General features: G+C 40.1%; 2 protein-coding genes across 2 annotated transcripts; one reads left to right on the forward strand and one right to left on the reverse strand.

Annotated features, from left to right (window-relative positions):
* Positions 1 to 1629: 1629 nt before the first annotated feature.
* ARL1 (ADP ribosylation factor like GTPase 1) lies at positions 1630 to 20625 on the reverse strand. Its single transcript, XM_007503307.3, has 6 exons — positions 20395 to 20625; positions 14371 to 14508; positions 5545 to 5626; positions 4264 to 4375; positions 2882 to 3060; positions 1630 to 2017 (listed from the first exon to the last, which is right to left on the reverse strand). The coding sequence occupies exons 1-6, from the start codon at positions 20396 to 20398 to the stop codon at positions 1987 to 1989; spliced, it is 546 nt and encodes a 181-aa protein (XP_007503369.1). The 5' UTR covers positions 20399 to 20625; the 3' UTR covers positions 1630 to 1986.
* Positions 10407 to 12196, forward strand: LOC100020768 (histone-arginine methyltransferase CARM1-like). The gene is given in 4 exon segments (XM_056798759.1): positions 10407 to 11119; positions 11122 to 11358; positions 11361 to 11971; positions 11973 to 12196. Coding segments are annotated over 4 exon segments (1605 nt in total). The 5' UTR covers positions 10407 to 10425; the 3' UTR covers positions 12036 to 12196.
* Positions 20626 to 21370: the final 745 nt, after the last annotated feature.

Here is a 21370-nt window from a genome sequence, read left to right on the forward strand (position 1 = left end):
AGAAATATTTTGATATGGAACCTTTCTTTTTAGCAATGCCCTTCAGTGCCTAATCTTTGTTAAAAGATTATGGACATTTTAGCCATTTTATCAGCATTATTCCAAACTGCTTTCTAGAATGATTGCACAAATTCGTAGCTCCACCATGACTTTATTTTTATCTTATTGTTCTTTTTGCCAATTTGTTGGCTGTAAGGTGAAACCTCAGGGTTGTTTTAGTTAAATTTTTCTTATTATTAGGGAGTTGGAACATTCATATATAGTATGTAATTCTTTTAACTGTTCATATCTAACATTTTATTAATAATAATCTTTAGATCCAATTTTTCCAATTCTTTATCCCCAAACAACTTACTGGCATAGTACAATTTAAGGTTTAATGATTTAAGAGTCCAACAGCCCTTATTTATAGATGAGGAAGCAGACTCGAAAACGACCTAACTTGTCTAAAATCATACAGCCAGAGTTGGGATTAAAGATTGAGATATCCTGTTGAATTATGGGCATTTCTACTGCTTGGCTATATAAATCTTTTTTTCCAATTCTTGGGGACATAATTAGTATATGATACAGAGCCTTAAGCAATTAATATTGCTTTCTTGCATTGTGGTTCAACAGGAACCTCAGACTGGTTTGAATTGGACCCAAATTTACTGCAATCTTATGGAGGGCAATTTGGTTTTTGCTTTAAACCAATCCAGAAGTGATCTTTCCCAGTCAGAAAGAAAGGAGAAAAAGAAGCAGCAGCTAGGCCTTCTCCAGGTCCTTAATTAACAATGCCTAAAGTATCAGGGCAGCGAGGTGGTGCAGTGGGGAGAGTACTTCAGGAAGACTAGTTTTCCTGAGTTTAAATCTGTCCTCAGATACTTATTAGCTGTGTGACCCCAGGCAAGCCACTTAACCCTGTTTGCCTGTTTACTCCTGTAAAACAGAGCTAAAGAAGGAAATTGCAAAGCATCCCAATATCTTTGCCAAGAAAATGCCAAATACAATCATTGTCAGACACGACTGAAAAACAGCAACAAAACATTGTCTGTTCCCACAACTAGGCCCAGTTTCTATTTTCTAGGTAAATGACCTTTCTTTTTCTGATGTGGATACTGCTTTAGTACTTGCTTAAAGAAGTATTGAACTTAATTTAAGAAGTCATTTGGTCTCATCACAGAAGTCAACAAGGCAACTTACAAATTTAAGATTCCTCGAGTGTTTCTTTCTCTGCCCATCTACCTACCATAATGAAGGCACCATAGCACTGCTGGAAGCTTGTAGCCTTCTTGATTCTTACTATAATATAGCTTTCAGATACCAATGGTTCTCTGAGGAACTGTGGCCTATTAACCAGATGAACCTTCCAACTCTAATAAGGAAAATACAAATCAAAACAACTCTGAAGTTTCATGTCACACCTGGAAAATGGACAAGAAAGAAATATCTCAACAATATGGTGGCGTAGAAAGGGCCAGGTCTGGAGTCAGAAGACATCTAGATTCAAATCTTGGTCCTGCCACTTTTGTGTGAATTTAGACCCTGTGATGGCCATTCAAGCACTCGCTCCTCAGCATCACCAACATCTCAGAAATGGCCCAGCATGCCTGAGGAGGGCGGCAGTATAAAAGAATCCATTCACTATGACAGTTACAATATTTATTAGTGTTTACAAATAACAAGCTATAGCCACCAACTCCAAAATTAAAGTTTAATTCCAACAAGGATGCATTCTTCAAAAGGACTATGCTTGCCTAGAATCCATACAAATGAACAAATTCTACCTCAACAAAAGGGGAAAGCAAGAAAGGATTATATAATACAGAATAGACATTCAGTTGGTTCAATCATGATAAGACATCCCTTGAACAAAAACTTTATTTTTGCTATTACGGGTCGTTGTCAGTCCAATATATGCCAGAAATTGTATTAACCTTTGGTAGTGTGCGGCTCCTCTGACTGCTTAGAAGGGATGTCTGACGTTATGTTCATCATGTGAAGCTACTGCCTGCTCTTTAATGTTTCTACTAACCTGTAAGGAAAGAGAGCACACAGTTTAGGGAATCGGCTTCCAATGTGCTAAACACATTCCAGCGACCCAATTCTTTTTGAAGGCAAATTGGAAATCTCACAGCAAGTTCAGTACTACATCCTCCTGCCTCTCCTCCTATCCCAACCTGGAACTGACCCCCAAGCAGACAGGAGGCTGAATAGCTGTGTGCCTCTGTGCTGGTGGGAGGGACCCAGGACAGCCAGCCAAGGCCACAGCAAGTGTACAGCAGCGCATAAAAGAGCCCAACAGATGAACAGTCTAATGCACGCACACACCTCATTTTTCACCATTCCCAGCAAGGGTACTATATCTAAAAGCATGGGGCTTAAATGCATTATGTCCCGAGTTGCAGAGCCAAGGGACATAGACCATGTTGAAATAATTCAGAATGAGTGGTCAAAGTCCAGCAGGAGACACCCCAACTTGCCAGGAGATTCCCATCCCAACTAGAGGGGCCCATGTGTTTCTATAAGCCTTCAGTATAATTGTGGCCAAAAAATTTGTGGTACCCTAACACAGAGGAACCCAGACACAGTAGTCAGGGAACGTAAAAATCATATAAAAGGAGAAAGGTGGACTGGCTCCCTATTTCCAGCTCTAAAATCCCACAATTTTATTACTAGTCAGGAAGTCTTACAGTTTAGGGTAGGGGGAGAAATGTGGGCCAATCAGCTTGGCACCACTCCATGACCAAAGGCCACATTTCTTAGGATGAATACTTCTAATCAGAGGGTAGGGCCAGGCGAGAGAGAAAGTACACCTCAGAAAGAATGCCTCACCAGTGACATCACCCTATTGCTGTCTTCAGGCACAATACTAAAGCTCTTACAAAATGATACTTGCCATTCCATTGCCTCATCAAGGCCAGTGCCTTTGGTTGCTGAGGTTTTGAAAATCTGCCATTTTCGGTCCTTCAGGGCAGGAAGCCCAAGTGAATTTGCCATCTCTGTGGGTGTCATGGCCTGTTCCATGTCCTGTTTATTTGCAAACACCACTAAAATTGCTTTCCTTAGCTCTTCTTCCTACAGACAAGAATACAACAGTTTGCATTTGTCTCATAAGTGCAGTGCTGACTGATAAATCTTGCCCATTTACATCTTCATAAATCCTGGTTTTTTACTGCAATTAAAGGAAAATTTGAGGTTGGAACATCTCATATACTAGTTTCTCCATTACTAGAAACATCTTTCCTACAAAAGTTTTTGTATAATAAAGAGATTTGGCAATTTGATGGACTACTCCTTAAAAGCAGTATTTAATCTCAGAAATCCCTAATTCAAAGGGTACATCTGAATAGTTCCTGGTGGTTTTGAATAGAATTTTCTTTTTAAAAAGTTCTTCTAAATAGGATGTTACTTCATGAAAAAAATTAAGTGAAAGGGTTTGTTTTTTCCTTTTTAGTGGTGGGAGAAAAAAGACTTGTTAATCAAAAAAAAATTAAGAAACAAAAGTAAAAATTCAAAGTGACATAAGCCATAAAAATTTGTAACCTCTACCTGGGGAGCAGCCAGTGATGGTCAGACAACACTAGATAAGCCAACACCATTCTTAGAAACATCATTTTCTTTGGAAACTTGTTTCTGCTTACAGAATGGTCCAGACCCTACACCTTATGTACCCCACAGTGACTGATCCTGCATTCTAGAAACAATCTCATTTTTAGCTGTACTAAATTTAAAAGTTTAACTGATGAACTTAAAAAATTATGTTGGTTACATAGTACTTAAATGAATTGAGTCTAAAACCTGGTAGTGCATACTTTTTGGACATTTACCTTTCTTTTTAGAAACACCTCAATGGAGATATCAGACTACAGGAAAAGTCTAAGGCCACACAGGATAGTGCAATGAGTAGCAACTCTTGCCTGGTCCTGAGGAGAGCTGGGTTCTACTGTTGGTTATGCCATCAGTAGTAAGAAAGATAATCTAGGAAAGGGCACTTTTGCCTTCTACTTCAATCCCAGCTCTGACACCTACTAATTATGACCCTGGCCATTGAGCTGCTTCATGTCTAAGGAAATCCACTGAATCAACTGTGGAATAAGAAGGAAGAACTAATGATCTCTCAAATTCTTTCCTCTTCAAACATTCTAGGTTGAATATGAATCTACATTTATAGAGAAATAACTTTGTTTTTCATATTTCTAAAACAAAACAAAAAGAAGAGAATCCTATCCTACCTCCCCAAAGAAACAATTTCTCCCAGACAGATAGAGATTTTCTTACCTCCAACATGGCAACTAACTCTGACTTGGAAACTCCAATGCGGTCTCGATCACAGCTGTCTACCACATAAATGACTGCATCTGTGTTAGAATAATAACATCTCCAGTATGGCCTATAGAAAATGCAAAAACACAGGCTCAGTCAATGCTCAGGAGAGTCTCCATGTGGAGAAATTTTCAAAAAAAGAATTCTTTTATGGTCAAAGACTACGACACAATGAAGATTATAAGCAGATAAGTTTAATATGGACTTCAAGAATACCATCACTAGAGAACACCAGTAGGAAGCAACTTAAAAATCCATTATCTAAAACTCAAGTAGGATTTCTTAGCCTATAATCTGATAGAGGAGACAGATTTAGTTTTAATTCAGGACAAAGAAAACACACTATGAGAGATTACTTAATTTAGGATCTTATCATCCCAAGAGGTAGTATAGACTAAAAATATTAAGAGGCTCAAGATTTAAAGAATTTTATGACTATCTTCCCTATAAGGAATTGAGGAAAATCAAATAAGTTGTTTCAGGGATGGGGGTTGGGAGAAGTGGACAATAAATAGTTTTTGATGTTTTAAGATAATATAACACCAACAAATACCTCTTTGTGTCAATGCCAGAAAAATACTGAGCTGATACCATGCAGCCTCTAAATCTACATTTTCGCACATCAGACCAAAGTGACAACATATCTCATATATTTTAAATATTATAAGCAACATGAAATATTCTTAAATCTTCAAGAATTACTCATATGTGTAGACAACAATATTTTAGTTGAAGGAATGAATGACATTGTCTCTAAAGAGTAATGATGTGATGAGAACATAAAGGAAAAATTCATATTTAAAGATAGTACATATGAAACTTCATTTATCTAATCTATTTGATATCTAATCAATTTGGTTTCCTGAGAAAAAAGGTAAGGGGACTGAGGGCCTTGGGGAAGGGAAGAAAAGAAGTCAATGGATGCTCTAGGAGGATTGGCTATTTAAAATCTTTATATGGTTTTAATTTAAAACACATTTGGGCTTCTGTCATTTAAATAGCTCAAAGATGTTTAGGAAGGAGTTGGGATAGTGAAAATAACACTAAAGTTGATGTCAGAGGATGCTGGTTACTACCTCAGCCCTGAAATTTTCTACCTATGTGACTTGTGGAATTTGGCCTTTTGCACAACAGGCTCCTTCTGGTTCAAAATATATGACCTTCATATGAAGCTTTATGGTTTGCAAAACTTTTAAGTTCTATAAGGTCAAAAATTAAGAGAGAGCTATTTGTTACCTGATGCTTGTCTGTCCTCCTAAATCCCAGACTTGAAATTTAAGGTTTTTGTAGGTCACCGTCTCAACATTGAAACCAATGGCTGAAAGAGAAAACAAACCAGCAATTTTTTTTAAAATTTACTTTCTTTTTTAACATTCATTTAAAAAAATTGAGTTCCAAATTCTCTTCCTTCTTCCAGCCCCTCTCCCACTCTGAGAAGGCAAGAAAAATAACAATTATACATGTGAACTCATGCAGAACACATTTCTATATTAGCCAGGTTGAAAAGAAAAATAAAAGGAAGCTGAAAAAGTATGCTTTAATCTGCACTCAAGAATCTTATCAGTTCTTTCTCTGGATTTTGTCCTCATGGAGCTGTTGGAATTGATCTAGATCAGGGTAGCTATATCTTTGATCATCTTTACAATATTACTGTTACTGTGTACATTCACTTTATATCACTTCATAAAAGTCTTCCTAAGTTTTTCTGAAACCACCCCCCTCATCATTTCTTATAATACAATGTATTCTATCACAATCATACATTACAACTTGTTCAGTCATTCCCCCACTTAATGGACATCTCCTCGATTCCTATTTTTTCACTATCACAAAAAGACCTGCTGTATTTTCAAACATATAGGTTCTTTTCCTTTTGCTTTGATCTCTTTGGGATACACAAAGTAGTGCTATTTCTGCAGTTTTATAGCCCTTTGGGTATAGTTCCAAATTGTTCTCCAGAATGGTTGGAAAATTTAGAAACTCCACTAACAGGGTATTAAGTGTCCCTATTTTTCTATATACCCTCCAGCAGCTGTCCTTTCAGTCATACTGGCCAATCTGATGGGAGTGAGGTGGAACTTCAGAGTAATTTTGCCTTTCTCTAATCAGAAGTGATTTAGAGCATCTTTTCACATGACTATAGAGTTTTGATTCCTTCTTCCGAAAACTGCCTCTTTATATCCTTTGACCATTTATCAACTGAGGAATGGCTCTTATTTTTATAAATTTGATTTGGTTTATTATGTATTTGAGAAATGAGGCCTTTATCAGAGATATTTCCTATAAATTTTCCCTCTAGTTTCCTGCTTTCCTTCTACTTTTGGATGCATGTTTGTGCAAAACCCTTAACATTTTATGTAATCAAAATTATCCATTTTACCTCCTGGGATCCTTTCCTTCTCCCTCTTCCCTGCCCCTAATTTGATCATAAACTCTTCCCTTATCTATAGATCTGGCAGGTAAATTTTTCCAGGCTCTCCTAATTTAGGATTATCATGCTTTATGTCTAAATCATTTATCCATTTGAGTTCATCTTGGAAAACTATGTGAGCTGTTGATCTATGTCTAGTTTCTGCCAAGCTTTCCAGTTTTCACAGCAGTTTTTGTAAAATAGTGAGATCATGTCCCAAAAGCTTGTATCTTTTGGTTTATCAGATACTAGATCATTAGTCATTTATTACTGTGTTTTGTGTACCTAATCTACTACATTGATCCAGCATTCTATTTCTTAGCCAGGTCCAAATTGTTTTGATGATTTCTTCTTTGTAATACAGTTTGAAATCCGTTATTGGAAGGCTAACTTCCTTCACATTTTTTTTCCATTCACTTGCTTGATATTTTTTACCTTTTGTTCTTTCAGATAAATTATTATTTTTCTAAATCCTATAAGGTAATCCTTTGGTAGTTTTGATTGGTATGGCACTGAAATGGTAAATTAATTTAGGTAGAATTGTCATTTGAATTCTATTGGCTTGGTCTACCTATGACCAATTAATATTTCTCTAGTTATTTGGATCTGTCTTTATTTGTGTGAAAAATGATTAGTAATTATGTATAGTCTCTAGGTTTATCTTGGCAGGTAGATTTCCAAGTATTTTATATTGTGTACAGTTATTTCAAGTGGAATTTCCCTCTCTCCTTACTGTTGTTTTTGTTTGTTTGTTTTTTTGGGGGGTGTAATATATAGAAATACTGATAATTTATATGGGTTTATTTGTATGCTACAAATTTGCTAAGGTTATTGTTTCAAATAGTTTTTAGTTCTTCCAGATTCTCCAAATATACCATAATATCATCCACAAAGCGATCATTTTGTTTCCTCATTGCCTATTCTTATTCCTTGAATGTTTTTTGTTTTGTTGCTAAAGCTAGCATTTCTGATATAATATTGAAAATAATGGTGATAATAGACTCCTTGCTTCACTCTTGAACTTACTGGTACGTTTCTAATTTATCCTTGTTACAGATAATGCTTGCCCTTGGTTTTGGATAGAAGTTATTTATCATTATAAGGCTCCATGTCCTCCTGTGCTTTCTAATATTTTTAATAGGAATGGGTGTTATATTTTATTGTTTTTTTCTGCATTTATTTAATCATGATTTTTTTTGTTTTGTTATTGATATGGCCAATTATACTTAGTTTTCCTAATAGTGAATCAGTCCTATGTTCCTGGTATATATCCTACCAGGTAATGGCCAGACCAGGTAGGATATACTGCTATATTATCCTTGCTTGTAGTTTATTAAAGAAATTGGTCTATACTTTTCTGTTTTTGATCTCCCTGGTTTAGGGATCAAAACTCTATTTTTGTCAGAGAAGGAATTAGGTTTTCAGATAGTTTATATAGTATTAGAATTCATTGTTCTTTAAATGTTCAGTAGAATTCACTTATAAATCCATCTGGTCCTGGAGATTGTTTTTCAGGGACCTCATTTATGATTTATTCCATTTCTTTTTCTAAGACTGGTTATTTAAGTATTCTATTTCCTACTCTAGTAATCTGGGAAGTTTATATTTTTGTAAATATTCATCCATTTCACTGAAATTGTCAGTAGTATTGGCATATATAATTGGGCAAAACAGACCCTTATCATTGTTTTAATTTCATCTTCACTGGTGATATATCCATTCACTCACCTTTTTCATTTTTGATACTGCAAACCAGTAATTTTAAACCAACACATTCCAAGGACCCAACTTAACACAGCTTTGGTAAATGAATGGTAATTGTTGCCAGGAAACAACATATTGTAGCATTATTCTGCTCATGACAATTCCAATGAACTCAAACAAGATCATCAGTAGAGAAATAACCCAGAGGTTGTCCTAACAATGTTAACTTGCTTCTTCTTCACACCACCTCAAACCAGCCTGGCATTTAAAGTGTTATGGTAATTGTATTTGTAGTTCACTAAAGCAAATAATAAAGGACTATATTATTACTATAAGGATTTAATAATAATAAGGCTCTAATGGTATTAAATAGGACTTAGGTAAGAAGTTCTAAATTTAATTGGGAAAGGTGCACATCTATATGTGTAAGTAGATGTGGCTTTCCTACTCACCTGAGATCTATACCTTTTAAGGCAAAGTTAGTGCCCTCATATTAACTCACAAGTCACAAAACCAGAGCTAGGAGGGGTCACTCTATTCAGCTATGGCTCAGGTACTAAACTGACTGCACAAGTGCCCACTATTCCCAAACTGGATGGAAATAAAACAAAAGGTTGAAAGAATAGCAAGGATTGCCACCAATAATTTACCAGCTTAAAAACAATTATACATACATACATATGTCTGTGTATAGGCACAGATCAACAAATTAGAGTGGTCTCAAATGGCCCAATTAATTTCTGTTCTAGAATGTACTGTCAGCCTATGTTAGAAATAATAAACTACAGAAAAAGTTAAATGAAGGCCATGGAGCTTTCCCACTGGGGGATATTCTAAGATAAATTATTACCCAGGTGGAGTCATCATATCCTCTCCATGGATAAAAAAAAATATTTCTTCATGCAAAAAACAAGTTAAAGATGTAAATCAGTATTTCTGGAAAGTTGTTTTCACTGTATTTATATGGAATGTTAAAGATCAGGGCCTGAAACTCATGGTGAAGGAAGGCAATTATAATGACCATACCACTGTAGAGAAATTAGGGAAGAGGGTGTTTAGAGAGTAAAAAAAGTAAAGCAATATGTTAAAAGAGGTCAAACAAGCGACACTGATTTAAACATCAATATAATTTCTAGATTTTTGAATTTCCAGGGATTCAAAACCTTGAAGGGCTAAAATTCTGATCAATCTCACAGTGAATTTTGTGTACATAATTTAAAACTTTTCCAATAAACTGAATTAAATAAAAATTACAATTAACTGGAAAGGTTTGTACCCCTGAATCAACTCAACAAACTTCATTTAAACATTCATTTTTATATATATACTGATCTGAATGGGACCACATGAGAACACTACTCCCAACAGATGTCTCAGTGGAGTTGAAGTCTTATTATTTCTCATTCTCTTATATATCTCACACTGTCTCAGTCTCCCTTCTTTTTGGAGGGGGTGGGTGGGAGATGGGGGGGAGTAAGCAGGGTGAGGCAATAAAGAAATTAATTAGTAAAGGGACCTCTTAATGAGGAAACCCCTTCAGCATTTGCTCTGAAATAGACAGTCTTAGAGAGGTTGAGGTGCCTGAGGCACTCATAGGCTGGGTGATAAGAGGCTACACTCAAGAAGACATGAGTTTGAATCCTACCTCAAATAATTACCTGTGTAACCTTGAGCAAGTCATTTAACCTCTTACCAACCTCAATTTCTTCAACTGTAAAAGGAGATTATTATAGCATCTATTTCCCAGGGATGTCATGCAGATCAAATTAGATGGTGCACATAAAGTCTTTTACAAACCTTTCCACAATCTATAAATACTAGCACTTAAGACTTGAAATCAAGGGCAGTGGCAGCAGCGGAGGCGGGACCTGGAGCCGGATCTAAGATGGTGGTGGTGGTGGCAGCTGGGGGCTCGGGGCCGGCGGGTGGCGCGGCTTCTGCGGAGCCCAGCGTGGCCGTGTCGGTGTTCCCCAGCGCTCGGCTCCTCACCATCGGAGACGCGAATGGCGAGATCCAGAGACACACAGAGCAGCAGGCACTGCGCCTCGAGGTCCCCACTGGGCAGGACACCGCCTGCATCGCCCTCTACAGCCATGAAGATGTTTGTGTGTTTAAGTGCTCCATGTCCAGAATGCAGCCGAGTTGGAAAGCAGTCCTTCATCATCATCCCGGGATGTAACAGCGTCCTTATACAATTTGCCACACCTAATGATTTCTGTTCATTATACAATATTCTGAAAACCTGTCGAGGTCACAACTTAGAGCACTCTGTCTTCAGTGAGCAGACAGAAGAATCCTCTGCTGTGCAGTACTTCCAGTTCTATGGCTACCTGTCACAGCAACAGAATATGATGCAAGATTATGTACGAACAGGCACGTATCAAAGGGCAATCCTGCAGAACCATAGTGATTTTAAAGACAAGATTGTCTTAGATGTGAGTTGTGGCTTGGGGATCCTGTCTTTTTTTGCTGCTCAGGCAGGAGCAAGAAAAGTCTATGCAGTGGAAGCAAGCATCATGGCTCAGCATGCTGAGGTTTTAGTAAAGAGTAACAACCTCACAGACCGAATTGTGGTCATTCCTGGAAAGGTGGAGGAAATCTCACTTCCCGAGCAGGTGGACATAATTATTTCAGAGCCAATGGGCTACATGCTTTTCAATGAATGTATGTTGGAGAGCTACCTCCATGCCAAGAAGTACTTAAGCCTAGTGGGAATATGTTTCCAACTATTGGGGATGTACATCTCGCACCATTTACAGATGAGCAGCTCTACACGGAACAGTTTACCAAGGCCAATTTTTGGTATCAGTCATCTTTTCATGGAGTTGAGTCAACACTTAGAAGAGCAGCAGTAGACGAGTATTTCAGACAGCCTGTCGTGGACACCTTTGATATCAGGATTTTAATGGCTAAGTCAGTAAAATATACGGTGAATTTTTAGAAGCCAAAGAAGGTGATTTGCACAGGATAGAAATCCCATTCAAGTTCCACATGCTGCACTCAGGACTTGTCCATGGTTTGGCTTTCTGGTTTGATGTAGCCTTCATTGGTTCAATAATGACAGTGTGGCTATCCACAGCACCCACAGAGCCTCGGACTCACTGGTACCAAGTTCGGTGTTTGTTTCAGTCTCCACTTTTTGCAAAGGCTGGGGACACGCTCTCAGGGACATGTCTGCTCATTGCAAATAAGAGACAAAGCTATGACATCAGTATTGTTGCCCAGGTGGATCAGACGGGTTCTAAATCCAGTAACCTCCTGGACCTGAAAAACCCTTTCTTTAGATATACAGGTACGACGCCATCTCCTCCTCCTGGCTCCCACTATACGTCTCCCTCTGAAAACATGTGGAACACAGGCAGTGCCTACAATCTGAGCAGTGGGATGGCTGTGGCTGGGATGCCAATGGCCTACGACCTGAGCAGTGTTATTGCTAGCGGGACCAGCGTCAGCCACAACAACCTTATCCCTTTAGGATCCTCCAGTGGCCAGAGTGGAGGTGGCTCCAGCACTCACTACCCAGTCAACAGCCAGTTTACTATGGGGGGCCCCCGCCATCTCCATGGCCTCCCCTATGTCTATCACCACCAACACAATGCATTATGGGAGCTAAAAGTCCACCTCTGATCTGAACTGACCACACCAGGAAATCAAATGAAGATTTCCCCTTCCTCCCACCTTGGTGGACTGTGCCCTCTCCCTAACCCCTGCCCTAATAGGGCAGTTTTTACCCTTGTACCATAGAAACAAACACCCAGTCAGCTCCTTCTTTGACATGGGGACTTGTACACTTTTTTTATGAAATGTTGACACCTCTGCGTCTTGGCCCCAGCTGAGGCCCTGAGTGAGCAGGTGAGCGAGTGTCACTGTATTTTACAAATTTTACAAGAGATCATGTAGTGGGAGCCCTTGCTCCCTCCTATCCCCTCCACCCTTGGTTTGGCATCTTCCATAACAGCTATGTGTGGGGAGCCAGACTCTAGGGCACAGATCAGTCGCCTGTGGGGGGCTGTGCTGAGTGTTGAGGGTTGGGGGGAGGCATAGCCCCAGAAGTCTCATCACCTTTGCCTTTTTCCCTTTAGTCAGAGATCAACCATGTGACCAGCCGCAGGGACTAGTAAAGCTGCCTTCCTAGCCTTACAGTGTCTCCCCAGGCAGCACCCTCTTTGGATGAGGAGGGGGAGGGCAGGGTTTCAGGGGGTGGCAGGTGGGGTCCCTCCTGCATCTCTGGGTCCTTGGACAGGATCAGTGTGTGACATGCTACTTTTTTTTATTTTATTTTTTTTTACAAAAATAACCAGTGTCAATCCACAGACTCCAGAGGCCAGGCCGGCCTGGCCCAAGCATAAGCCAGTTGCCCCTACTGATGGACTCCGAAGATCACGGGGTGGAGTGGGTGAGGGTGGGGGGAGCAAGAAAGCCCCTGCTCCTGGTATAGCTGGATAGCTAGCTGAGCATGCCCAGTAAGACAGAGGCCTCTGCACTTGGCTGGGAAAGCTGTGGCCCAGGGCCTGGGTAGCCTTGCTTCTCTGGGGAAGTCTGTGACCCCAGCACCAAAGGGTTCACCTCACACTTGAATGTACACACCAGCCCATGGCTGTCCGAAGCAGCCTCTTCCTTTTCCCCTCCCTGCTCTGAGTGAACCATCACATCTTGCTGCTCTCCTGTCACCTGTGACCCCAGAAGACCTTAGGCAATTGTCTTCCCTCCCTAAGAGAACAGGAAGGGACTGAGGCTTTGGCCAGTACTACCCATTCTGGGGTGGAGGTGGACTTATCAGTACTGGCAGAAACAGAACCTAGATCTGTTATGGAAGATGACCTTGTTTTCTTTGTAGTACCCATTAGGCCTATGTATTCCCTGTATCTTAGATAGCCTCCAACCCTCATAGTGTGTCATTTTTGTCCCTTCCATGGGTGCCTGGGAAGGGACCTTGCAGGGATTCCTTCTTGGGAAATAAAAACAGAAATGAGTGTTGTATCACAGGCAGTTTTCTTCAACTCCACTCTGCCCAGGCTCTTAGCCCCTACTAATAGGACAGAATGGGGCCCGGCCCCCTGAAGCAGGAGGGCCTGCAAACTCACAGATTGCTCCCTCCCTTCTGCCCCATTTCAGTACGTAAGAGAATAAACCAATTTTACCCTAGTAGCTTTTCTGTCCACTGGTTTCTCACAATGGAGGTGCCCAGTATGCCCACGATTCCTGTAGGCCCTAACAAGGACTAAAAACCTTGTACAAAGGTGAGGAGAAGTTCCATGTTTATATAGTCTCTTTAAATCACCTTTGCATAAAAATAAACTTTTTGATTTGTAAGGAAAAAAAAAAGACTTGAAATCAAGTGGACAAGTCCTGGACCCCACCTATTGACTGTTGGGACCTACTCTTTCCCAGGCTCAAGGGTACTACTGGGGATGCTACTATTTACATCATTCTAATTGCTTTAAGGAAAATGCTTCATAAAAAAATAAAGCCATTTTAAAGTTACACCATGATGAGAAGAGAATCCTAATAAAAATTACAAATTTTTATAAAGAATTAATTGTTCACTAATAAAGTTGGAAAAAAAATCTAGACTATTACATTTGCACTAAAATTCTGCTGACAGGCATTATCACTTTATTCCTTCATTATTATACTCAATCTTTCACTTTCCAAAGAGGAATTTCTACTGCACAGATATTGGTGAACTGTATAAAAGTCTTATGGATACCAAATTATATTAGCACTTGAGAAGAGACATGGCCTTATGGAAAGAACAATGAACCAGGAGTTAAGAGACCTGAGTTTGAGTTTGAGTTTTTCCATGTAAACCACTCATGCAACAGGCAACTCACTTAAAGGACTTGATCTCATTTTCCTCATCTGTAAATCCAGTATAACAAAACTGTTTGGAAAGAACACTTTGTAAACTGTATAATGTCAAACAAATTCAAAATATCATTACTTACTAGGAATAGTAGTAACAACTTCTCCAACTTGTAATCTGTACAAAATGGTTGTTTTTCCAGCTCCATCTAATCCCAAGATTAAAATCCTCATCTCCCGAGTTCCAAACAGACTGGAAAAAATAGTTGAGAAAAAGCCACCTACAAAATAATAAAACAGATTTCATATTATTTTGGGGCCTAGATTTTATGAAGGAAAACATTTTATTAGATTGCTGTAATTTTTCTTTTCAAAGTGGTCAACTAATTTTTTCTAGAACACTATATTTTTGTTTTGCTGTCGAGTTTTTTTTTTTTAAATAAACCCTTACCTTTTGTCTTAGAATCACTGACGTGTAATTGGTTCTAAGGCAGAAGTGTGGTAAGGGTTAGGCATTGGGGCTTAAGTGACTTGCTCAGGGTCACACAATTAGGAAGTGTCTGAGGTCACCTTTGAACCCAAGACTTCTGTTCTCTAGGTCTGGCTCTCAATCCACTGAGACACCCAGCAGTCCCAAGAGCTTAAATTCTTATACCCAGTTTCAATTAATTCCTACAAGAAAGAAAGGAGGGGGGGGAAGAAAGAGAAGTAAGGAGAGGAAGAGAATGAGAGAGGGAGGGAGAAATGAAAATAGTAGCTATATTGTTCATTTCTATTTCATGAAAGGAAAATACTGTTTTTCACCTGTCACCCCACTTATATTTTATGGCAAGCTATTCATTCACGAACCAGCTGCTATCTGTTACCACATTTACTCCACCAGTTAAGTTTACTCTGAGCATACAGTACAACTGATCCCCTGCTCAGCTATCAAAGATTTGATAACTTTGTAACCATCAACCTTGGCTTCGGAAAAGAACACCAAGGCTAAGAGATCTCTGTACTGGGGAGATGAATGCTAGAGAGGCCTGGGAAATTTCAAGAACAGGCACCAATTTCAGCTTCCCTTCCTGTAGGCTCTAGATTTCTTTCAGAGAAATTCAGACACCGAAGCTCTGTGAAGCCTAGGGGTTTCCAATAAATGAAATTCTTCTCCAACAGAGATGGTCAACTCTTCAATCAGATTAAAATATAAATGGAAAACATTTAACAAAATAAACAAAAATACAATGAAACCTAGATAATGTCATGTTCATTTGAGGTCTAAATTAACATATGGTTGGCAGGGCTCCATGCTCTGTACCTGATCAAAAAAAGAAAAAGTCTACCTTTCTTATCTAATTTATATAAGCACAGCAAGTATATGTCTGTGATTGTTAAATGAATTAAAATTAGTCAATAAAGTGTGCACACCTTAGTGACTCCTCAAGGAGCTTGTAATGTGATACAAATTAGAATATGTTTTCGTGCACAAGTGATTCACAGAAGGATCACTTCTTAGGGGAACATGGACCAATCCTTGTCTATGAATAAAAAGAATTTAACCAGGTAGAGAACAGGAAGGGGATGAGTGCACTGGTCCGTGAATTTCTGCATAGAAATTTCAATCCTCCCCACTAAATAACAATCAGAGAAAAAATGCTAGGACTCAACAAGTGACTAGACACAGGGAATTAAGGCAAAAGAAAGGATCACAAGTGATTCCTAGGTTTTGAAGGCACATGACAGCAGAAAATAGAAATTAGTAGGAAGGATAAAGAAAAGGCAAGTTTAATTTATTTAGATAGAAATGCACTGATGGCTGTTTGAAATAAGGAACTGAAGCTCATAGGAGAGACTAGGTTCGAAGACATAAATTTGAGGCCCCTGCATAAAAACGAACATTGAAGTCAAGAGATGAGGAGTTAGTTTGGAGGGTCCAGCTCTGCCCTAACTTAGGGGTGAGAAGAGGACAAGATCAAATCGAGAAGGAGCAGGGAGACCAGGAGAGAAAAGTGTCAGACAACCCAAGGAAAGGCAAAATTCCAAGGAGGAAGTGTGGGCAAGGTAAAAGGTCCCAGGTTAAGGGATGAAGAAAGGTTTTAGAATGGGCTGTCAGGAACATCCTGGTGACTTTAGTGCAATTTCAGTAAAATTATAGAAATAGATGTCAAATTATGGAAGTACAATGAAATAACTGTTGTCAGAGATAAAGTCAGAGACTATTCTTTGTAGAAGTTTATGAATAAAGAGGAATTCAAAGGTTGGACTTCCCTTTGAGATTACCTTCCATCTATGTATGTATAGGAGGAAAGAGAGAAAGAGAGAGAGAGAGAGAGAGAGAGAGAGAGAGAGAGAGAGAGAGGGGGAGAGAGGGGGGGGGGGGAAAGAGAGAGAGGAGAGGGAGAGGGAGGGAGAGGGAGGGAGGGAGGGAGGGAGGAAGAGAGAGAGAGAGAGAGAGAGAGAGAGAGAGAGAGAGAGAGAGAGAGAGAGAGAAAGTATATTAGTACAGAAAGTTATTCTCACATTGTTTTCCCCATTAGAATGTGAGGGCATTTCTAGAAATGATGAGATGGTTCAGCTGGAAGGGATGATTATCATGTCAAACTGTTGCCAAGTGTATACTGTTTTTGAAGATAATGATGCTGCTGACCCACTGTAAATACTGTAGTACTATAGAGCTGTTTTTTGTCATAAGCTTCCTTACCTCCCATTCTCCACTACTCAAATGGCTTTTCAAAAATTGTGGCCCAACCTTTGAAATTCTTTTTCCTGGCAGACTTCTAGAAATCCTTCCGGGGAGTCTCACAATGTTTTTGCCTTTCTTTGAGGTCCCAGAACTTAGCACAGTGCCCAAAACATAGTAAGTTATTAACAAATGATTGTTGGACTGATTCTAAGAAAATGCTTTTTCCAAAAATAATAAAAAAAGTGACAACTTCTGCCTATAAGATATGTCATAATCGATGAATAAAATTAAATCATATGCTTACTGAAAATTGATTATGTGCAAAAATCAAAAGATACAAAGAATCTCTTGCCCTCAAGTAATAAGTCGAAGTCATGTTAATACTATCATCTACACAATGAGTAATACAGAAGATGCCACAAAGTAACACATTACCAAAATATATGATATAGATGATACAAATCTTTCAGTTTTGAAGAGGCTGAAATTACTGTGGGCTAAAGTGTCCCATAAGACTTGAATGTATAGGATTTGGATAGGAGGATGTTTTAAAAGGATGTTTCTGGCTTCAGGAGCAAACATAGGAAAGCACAAAGAGAGAGTAGACAGAAGTCTGATTGAAATAGCAGAGTTTTTTAAAGGGAGGTTGGAGCCAGACTGAAAACCAACTGTGAAAACCAAAACTAAAAAGTCTACTCTTTATTCTCTAGGTAATAGAATGCTAGTGTAGGTTTCTGAACATGGTAGTGACAACAATCACAGATTTAGTCAGATGGGCCCTCAAAGACCCAGCTAGACCAATCCTTTTTACAAATGAAACTGAGGCCACACAAGCATGCTTGAGCAAGCTGAGGTCACCCAACTAGTAAATGACAGAGTCAGAATTTGAATCTGACTCTTTTGATTTCAGAGCAATTGTCTTTCCATTAGACCAGGGGTTTTAATTTTTGTGTGTGTGTGTGTGCCATAGGCCACTTAGACAGCCTGAGGAAGTCTACAGGCCCCTCCTCAGAATAATTTTTTAAATGCATAAAGCAAAATACATGAGATTACAAAGAAAACCAATTATATTGAGTTATCAAAAAAGGTTTTAAAAACAAGTTCACAGATTCCAGGAGAAGAACTCCTATGCTAGCCCAGAACATTCAATCCAACAAGACTAAGAGCTTAGTAGGTCAGGGCACTATAAATACAATGATAAACATGAAAGTCCCTGTCCTCTAGGATCTTACATTCAAGGGGAGAAGAGGATGAAAAAAACAGATTGTAGGAGAAAAATTGAGGAAGAAAACATTCACTTGACCTGACCCTTGAAGGCAAGAACTCTGAGAAATCAAGAAAAGGAAGGCATGCATTCCACAAGTAGGGGTTGGTTGGGTGAAAGATGGAGGCAAGAAACAAAGTGGGGCAGAGTACTGGGTTGGATTCAGCTGGACAGTGGAGTTGGAGAAAGAGAGAAATAAAAAATAAGGTTAGAAAGGTAGACAAGAGTTAGATCATTAAGGGTTTTAAGTGTTAAGGTAAGGAGCTTGTCTTTTTAGCCTATAACTAATGTGGAACCACTAAAAATTTTTGAGGCAGAGCAACATGATCAGAAGTAAGAGATGATTTTAACAACTGTATAGAGGACAGAATGAAAAAAGAAAGGTATCAGATGTGAAGAAGCTAATTTGGAGGCTATTATAGTAGTCCAGGTGGGAGGAGGTGATATGGATATTCATTATATTTGTGAGTAGAGAGAAAGTGGAGCAAGAAATATTCTGGTAGAAAGTACCTTGGCGAATGGATGTATACAGAGAGAGGAGTCAAAGCTGACTCTGAAGTTAGTGATCTCAGGGACTGGGAGGATGATGGTACTTTCAAAAGAAATGCTGAACTGTGGGAGAAGGAAAGGTTTAGAGGGAAGATAATGAGTTCCATTTTGGATGCATTCAACGGGAAGAAATCTGAAAAACATTCAGGAGAGTTCAGTAGAAAGACTGATGTTAACTGTTAACTGGGAATCATGGAATCTGTGAGTTAGGGAAAAAAAAAACTATCATATAATATAACTGGTACCCAAAATAGGAACCCTAAATTGAAGACCATCTAGGGCAATCTGTACCCAAACCAAGAATCCAAAACCAAAAGTGACAATATGCCCCAGCAAGTGGTCATTTATCTAACCCTTTATCCAAAGATTTCTACTAAAGGAGAATTCAACTCCATAAGCATTTATTAAACAGCTGGCACCCCCAAGGAGCCAATATTCTCATATTCTCTCTTCTGTGTGTGTGTATGTGTACATATAATACATAATAGATACAAAGCAATTTCCAGTGGAAAAGGACAAATCTAATATGAAAGACAGTTTGCTTAACAACAGAACCAAGGGTTTCAGAGGACACAAAGAAGGGAATAGAGACAGGGAAGAATGGAGCTGATACTAATGAGTATGAAGGAGCAAGGAAAAGAGCTTTGCCCAAAAGCAAACTACAATTCAGAATCATAGGATTTGTGAGGTGAGCCAAGGTTTGTAAATCTAAAGAATCTATGAGAGGTAGCTATCTGCATTGAGAAGACACTTGAACTCCTAGAAGATGATGAAATAAACCATTAAAATAGAAACCAGGGATACAAACAGGGTCACAGATTTACAGCTGAAAAGCACCTCAGAAGTCCTTAAGTCCAACTGCCCTCATTTTACCCATGAAAAAGGTCTCTAGAGATGTTAGGTGACTTTGATATGAATCCCCTTCAAATACACACTTGACCCCACAATGAAAGGTAAGACTTGTAAAGATTATGTCCTTTCTTTCTCCTTCAACCCTTAGCTTCTGTCTTAGAAACTTAGAAAAACTAAGTATCAGTTCTAAAGCAGAGAAACAGTACGAGTTAGGCAATGGGAGTGCCCAGAGACACAAGGTCAGAAGTGTCTCAGGCCAAATTTGTATTCAGGGCCGGCTCTCTACCGGCTTCCATGCCCTTTTTTCGGACACATGTTCAATGAGATTAAGGCAATACTCTCTTCTCCACTTCCTTCTTTCCCTTCACCCTCCCAGTGCAATCATCTGAGGCGGGCAAGCCCAGCTGATAATAAAAACCATAAACTTTATTTATCTGAAACTATGCCAAGTTCAGCTTCCCCCAGAAGGCTTCTCATAATCGCTCGGCTCAGAGCAGGCATTTCTCTGTGCCCCCCGCATAAGGGATATATTCTTGGAATTTGGCTATAGAAGAGACACTGCTTCCAGAAGGTTCAGCGGGGACTGGGGCAGGGACGCCTTCCGGGGGAGAGATCTAGGAGAAAATCAGAGAGATCTGAAGCTGGGAAGCTTGGGCGTCTTGAGTGGGGTACCCCTCCCCCCATTTTACAGACGGGGAAACCAAGGCATGGGAGTAAAGAGGGAACTAGACTAGGTCTCAGTAAGGTCATCGGCCGAGGAGGGAAATGCGACCCAAGGAGGGGAACGAAGAATAGGGGCGCTTTTCGGACCCCGCCCCCAGCCGGAAGCCTTACCCATGGCTGCGCCGGCTCCTCGCTGTTCAGTGCGTGGTCTCCAAGTCCTACAGCGACTCCTTGGACTTCAGTACCGCCGCGGCCGATTGGCCTCCTCGGGCTCCCCGACCCTAGCCCCGGCCACGGCTACGGCGCCAGCCCTGACCCAGGCTATGCCTTCTTTGCGGCAGCGACTTCCACGTCAGATTCGGGGCTGAAGCGGGGGCGGGGAAAAAGGGCAGATGCGGCTGCGCAATGGCGCTAACCCAACTCGGCGTTTGCGACAGCACTTTCGACGCCGTCCCTCCTGTCATATTAGGAAAACTAAAGAAGATAATAATTAATAAAGGGAAAAATTCACCAATAGTATGCTTTGCTTTTTGTCCAGGTGAGAGCGTGTAGAAGTTATAGTTTTATTTTTTTAAGTTTGACTAGACGACGTGGCTAATCTTCCAACACTGAATCGGCGCCTACTATGAGCGGGGGGCGGGGCCTCTGGCTCTGCGGCGGCACGGGGAAGCGTATCGCGCATGCGCGGACATCTGGGCCCTGGTGGCTGTTCCTGACATAAGTGGGCGGAGACGTCAGGCTCTGAGATCTCTAGGGGAGGCAGAAATCCCCGAAGGCGCTGAGTAGGGTTGGGAGAGCCCTGAACCGAGACATCAGCTCAGAGTTGTGAGCGCGATCCCAGAACTGGAGAGAGACCTGGATAGACACAAGGAGGGTCTTCCCCGCAGTGCTGACTCAGGGCCAGGCCCGCCACATTACAGATGGGGAAACTGAGGCACGGGAGGGAAAGATCATGGACCCAGAGAGCTAGACGGGCCTCAAAACCCATCCCCGCCACGTTACACATTTGGAAATAGAGGAGCAGAGGTCAAGATTGTAGACCGAGGAGCCAGGTCATACCTCAAAAAGATGGAGGGGGTCTCAAAGTTTCTCCCTGAACATTACAGAAAGGGAAACTGAGGTCCAGAGAAGGGAACTAACTTTCCCA

The sequence above is a fragment of the Monodelphis domestica genome, chromosome 5, assembly GCF_027887165.1.
Source record: "Monodelphis domestica isolate mMonDom1 chromosome 5, mMonDom1.pri, whole genome shotgun sequence".
NCBI lineage: Eukaryota > Metazoa > Chordata > Mammalia > Didelphimorphia > Didelphidae > Monodelphis > Monodelphis domestica.

What these genes read in the sequence shown, in the direction of transcription:
- ARL1 (XM_007503307.3), bottom strand. An exon ending in GGAGGACAGACAAGCATCAG is followed by an intron (nt 4,376 to 5,544) that starts GTAACAAATAGC and finishes CATTTTCTATAG; the next exon opens with GCCATACTGGAGATGTTATT. An exon ending in CTTGATGAGGCAATGGAATG is followed by an intron (nt 2,018 to 2,881) that starts GCAAGTATCATT and finishes CTTTCCTTACAG; the next exon opens with GTTAGTAGAAACATTAAAGA.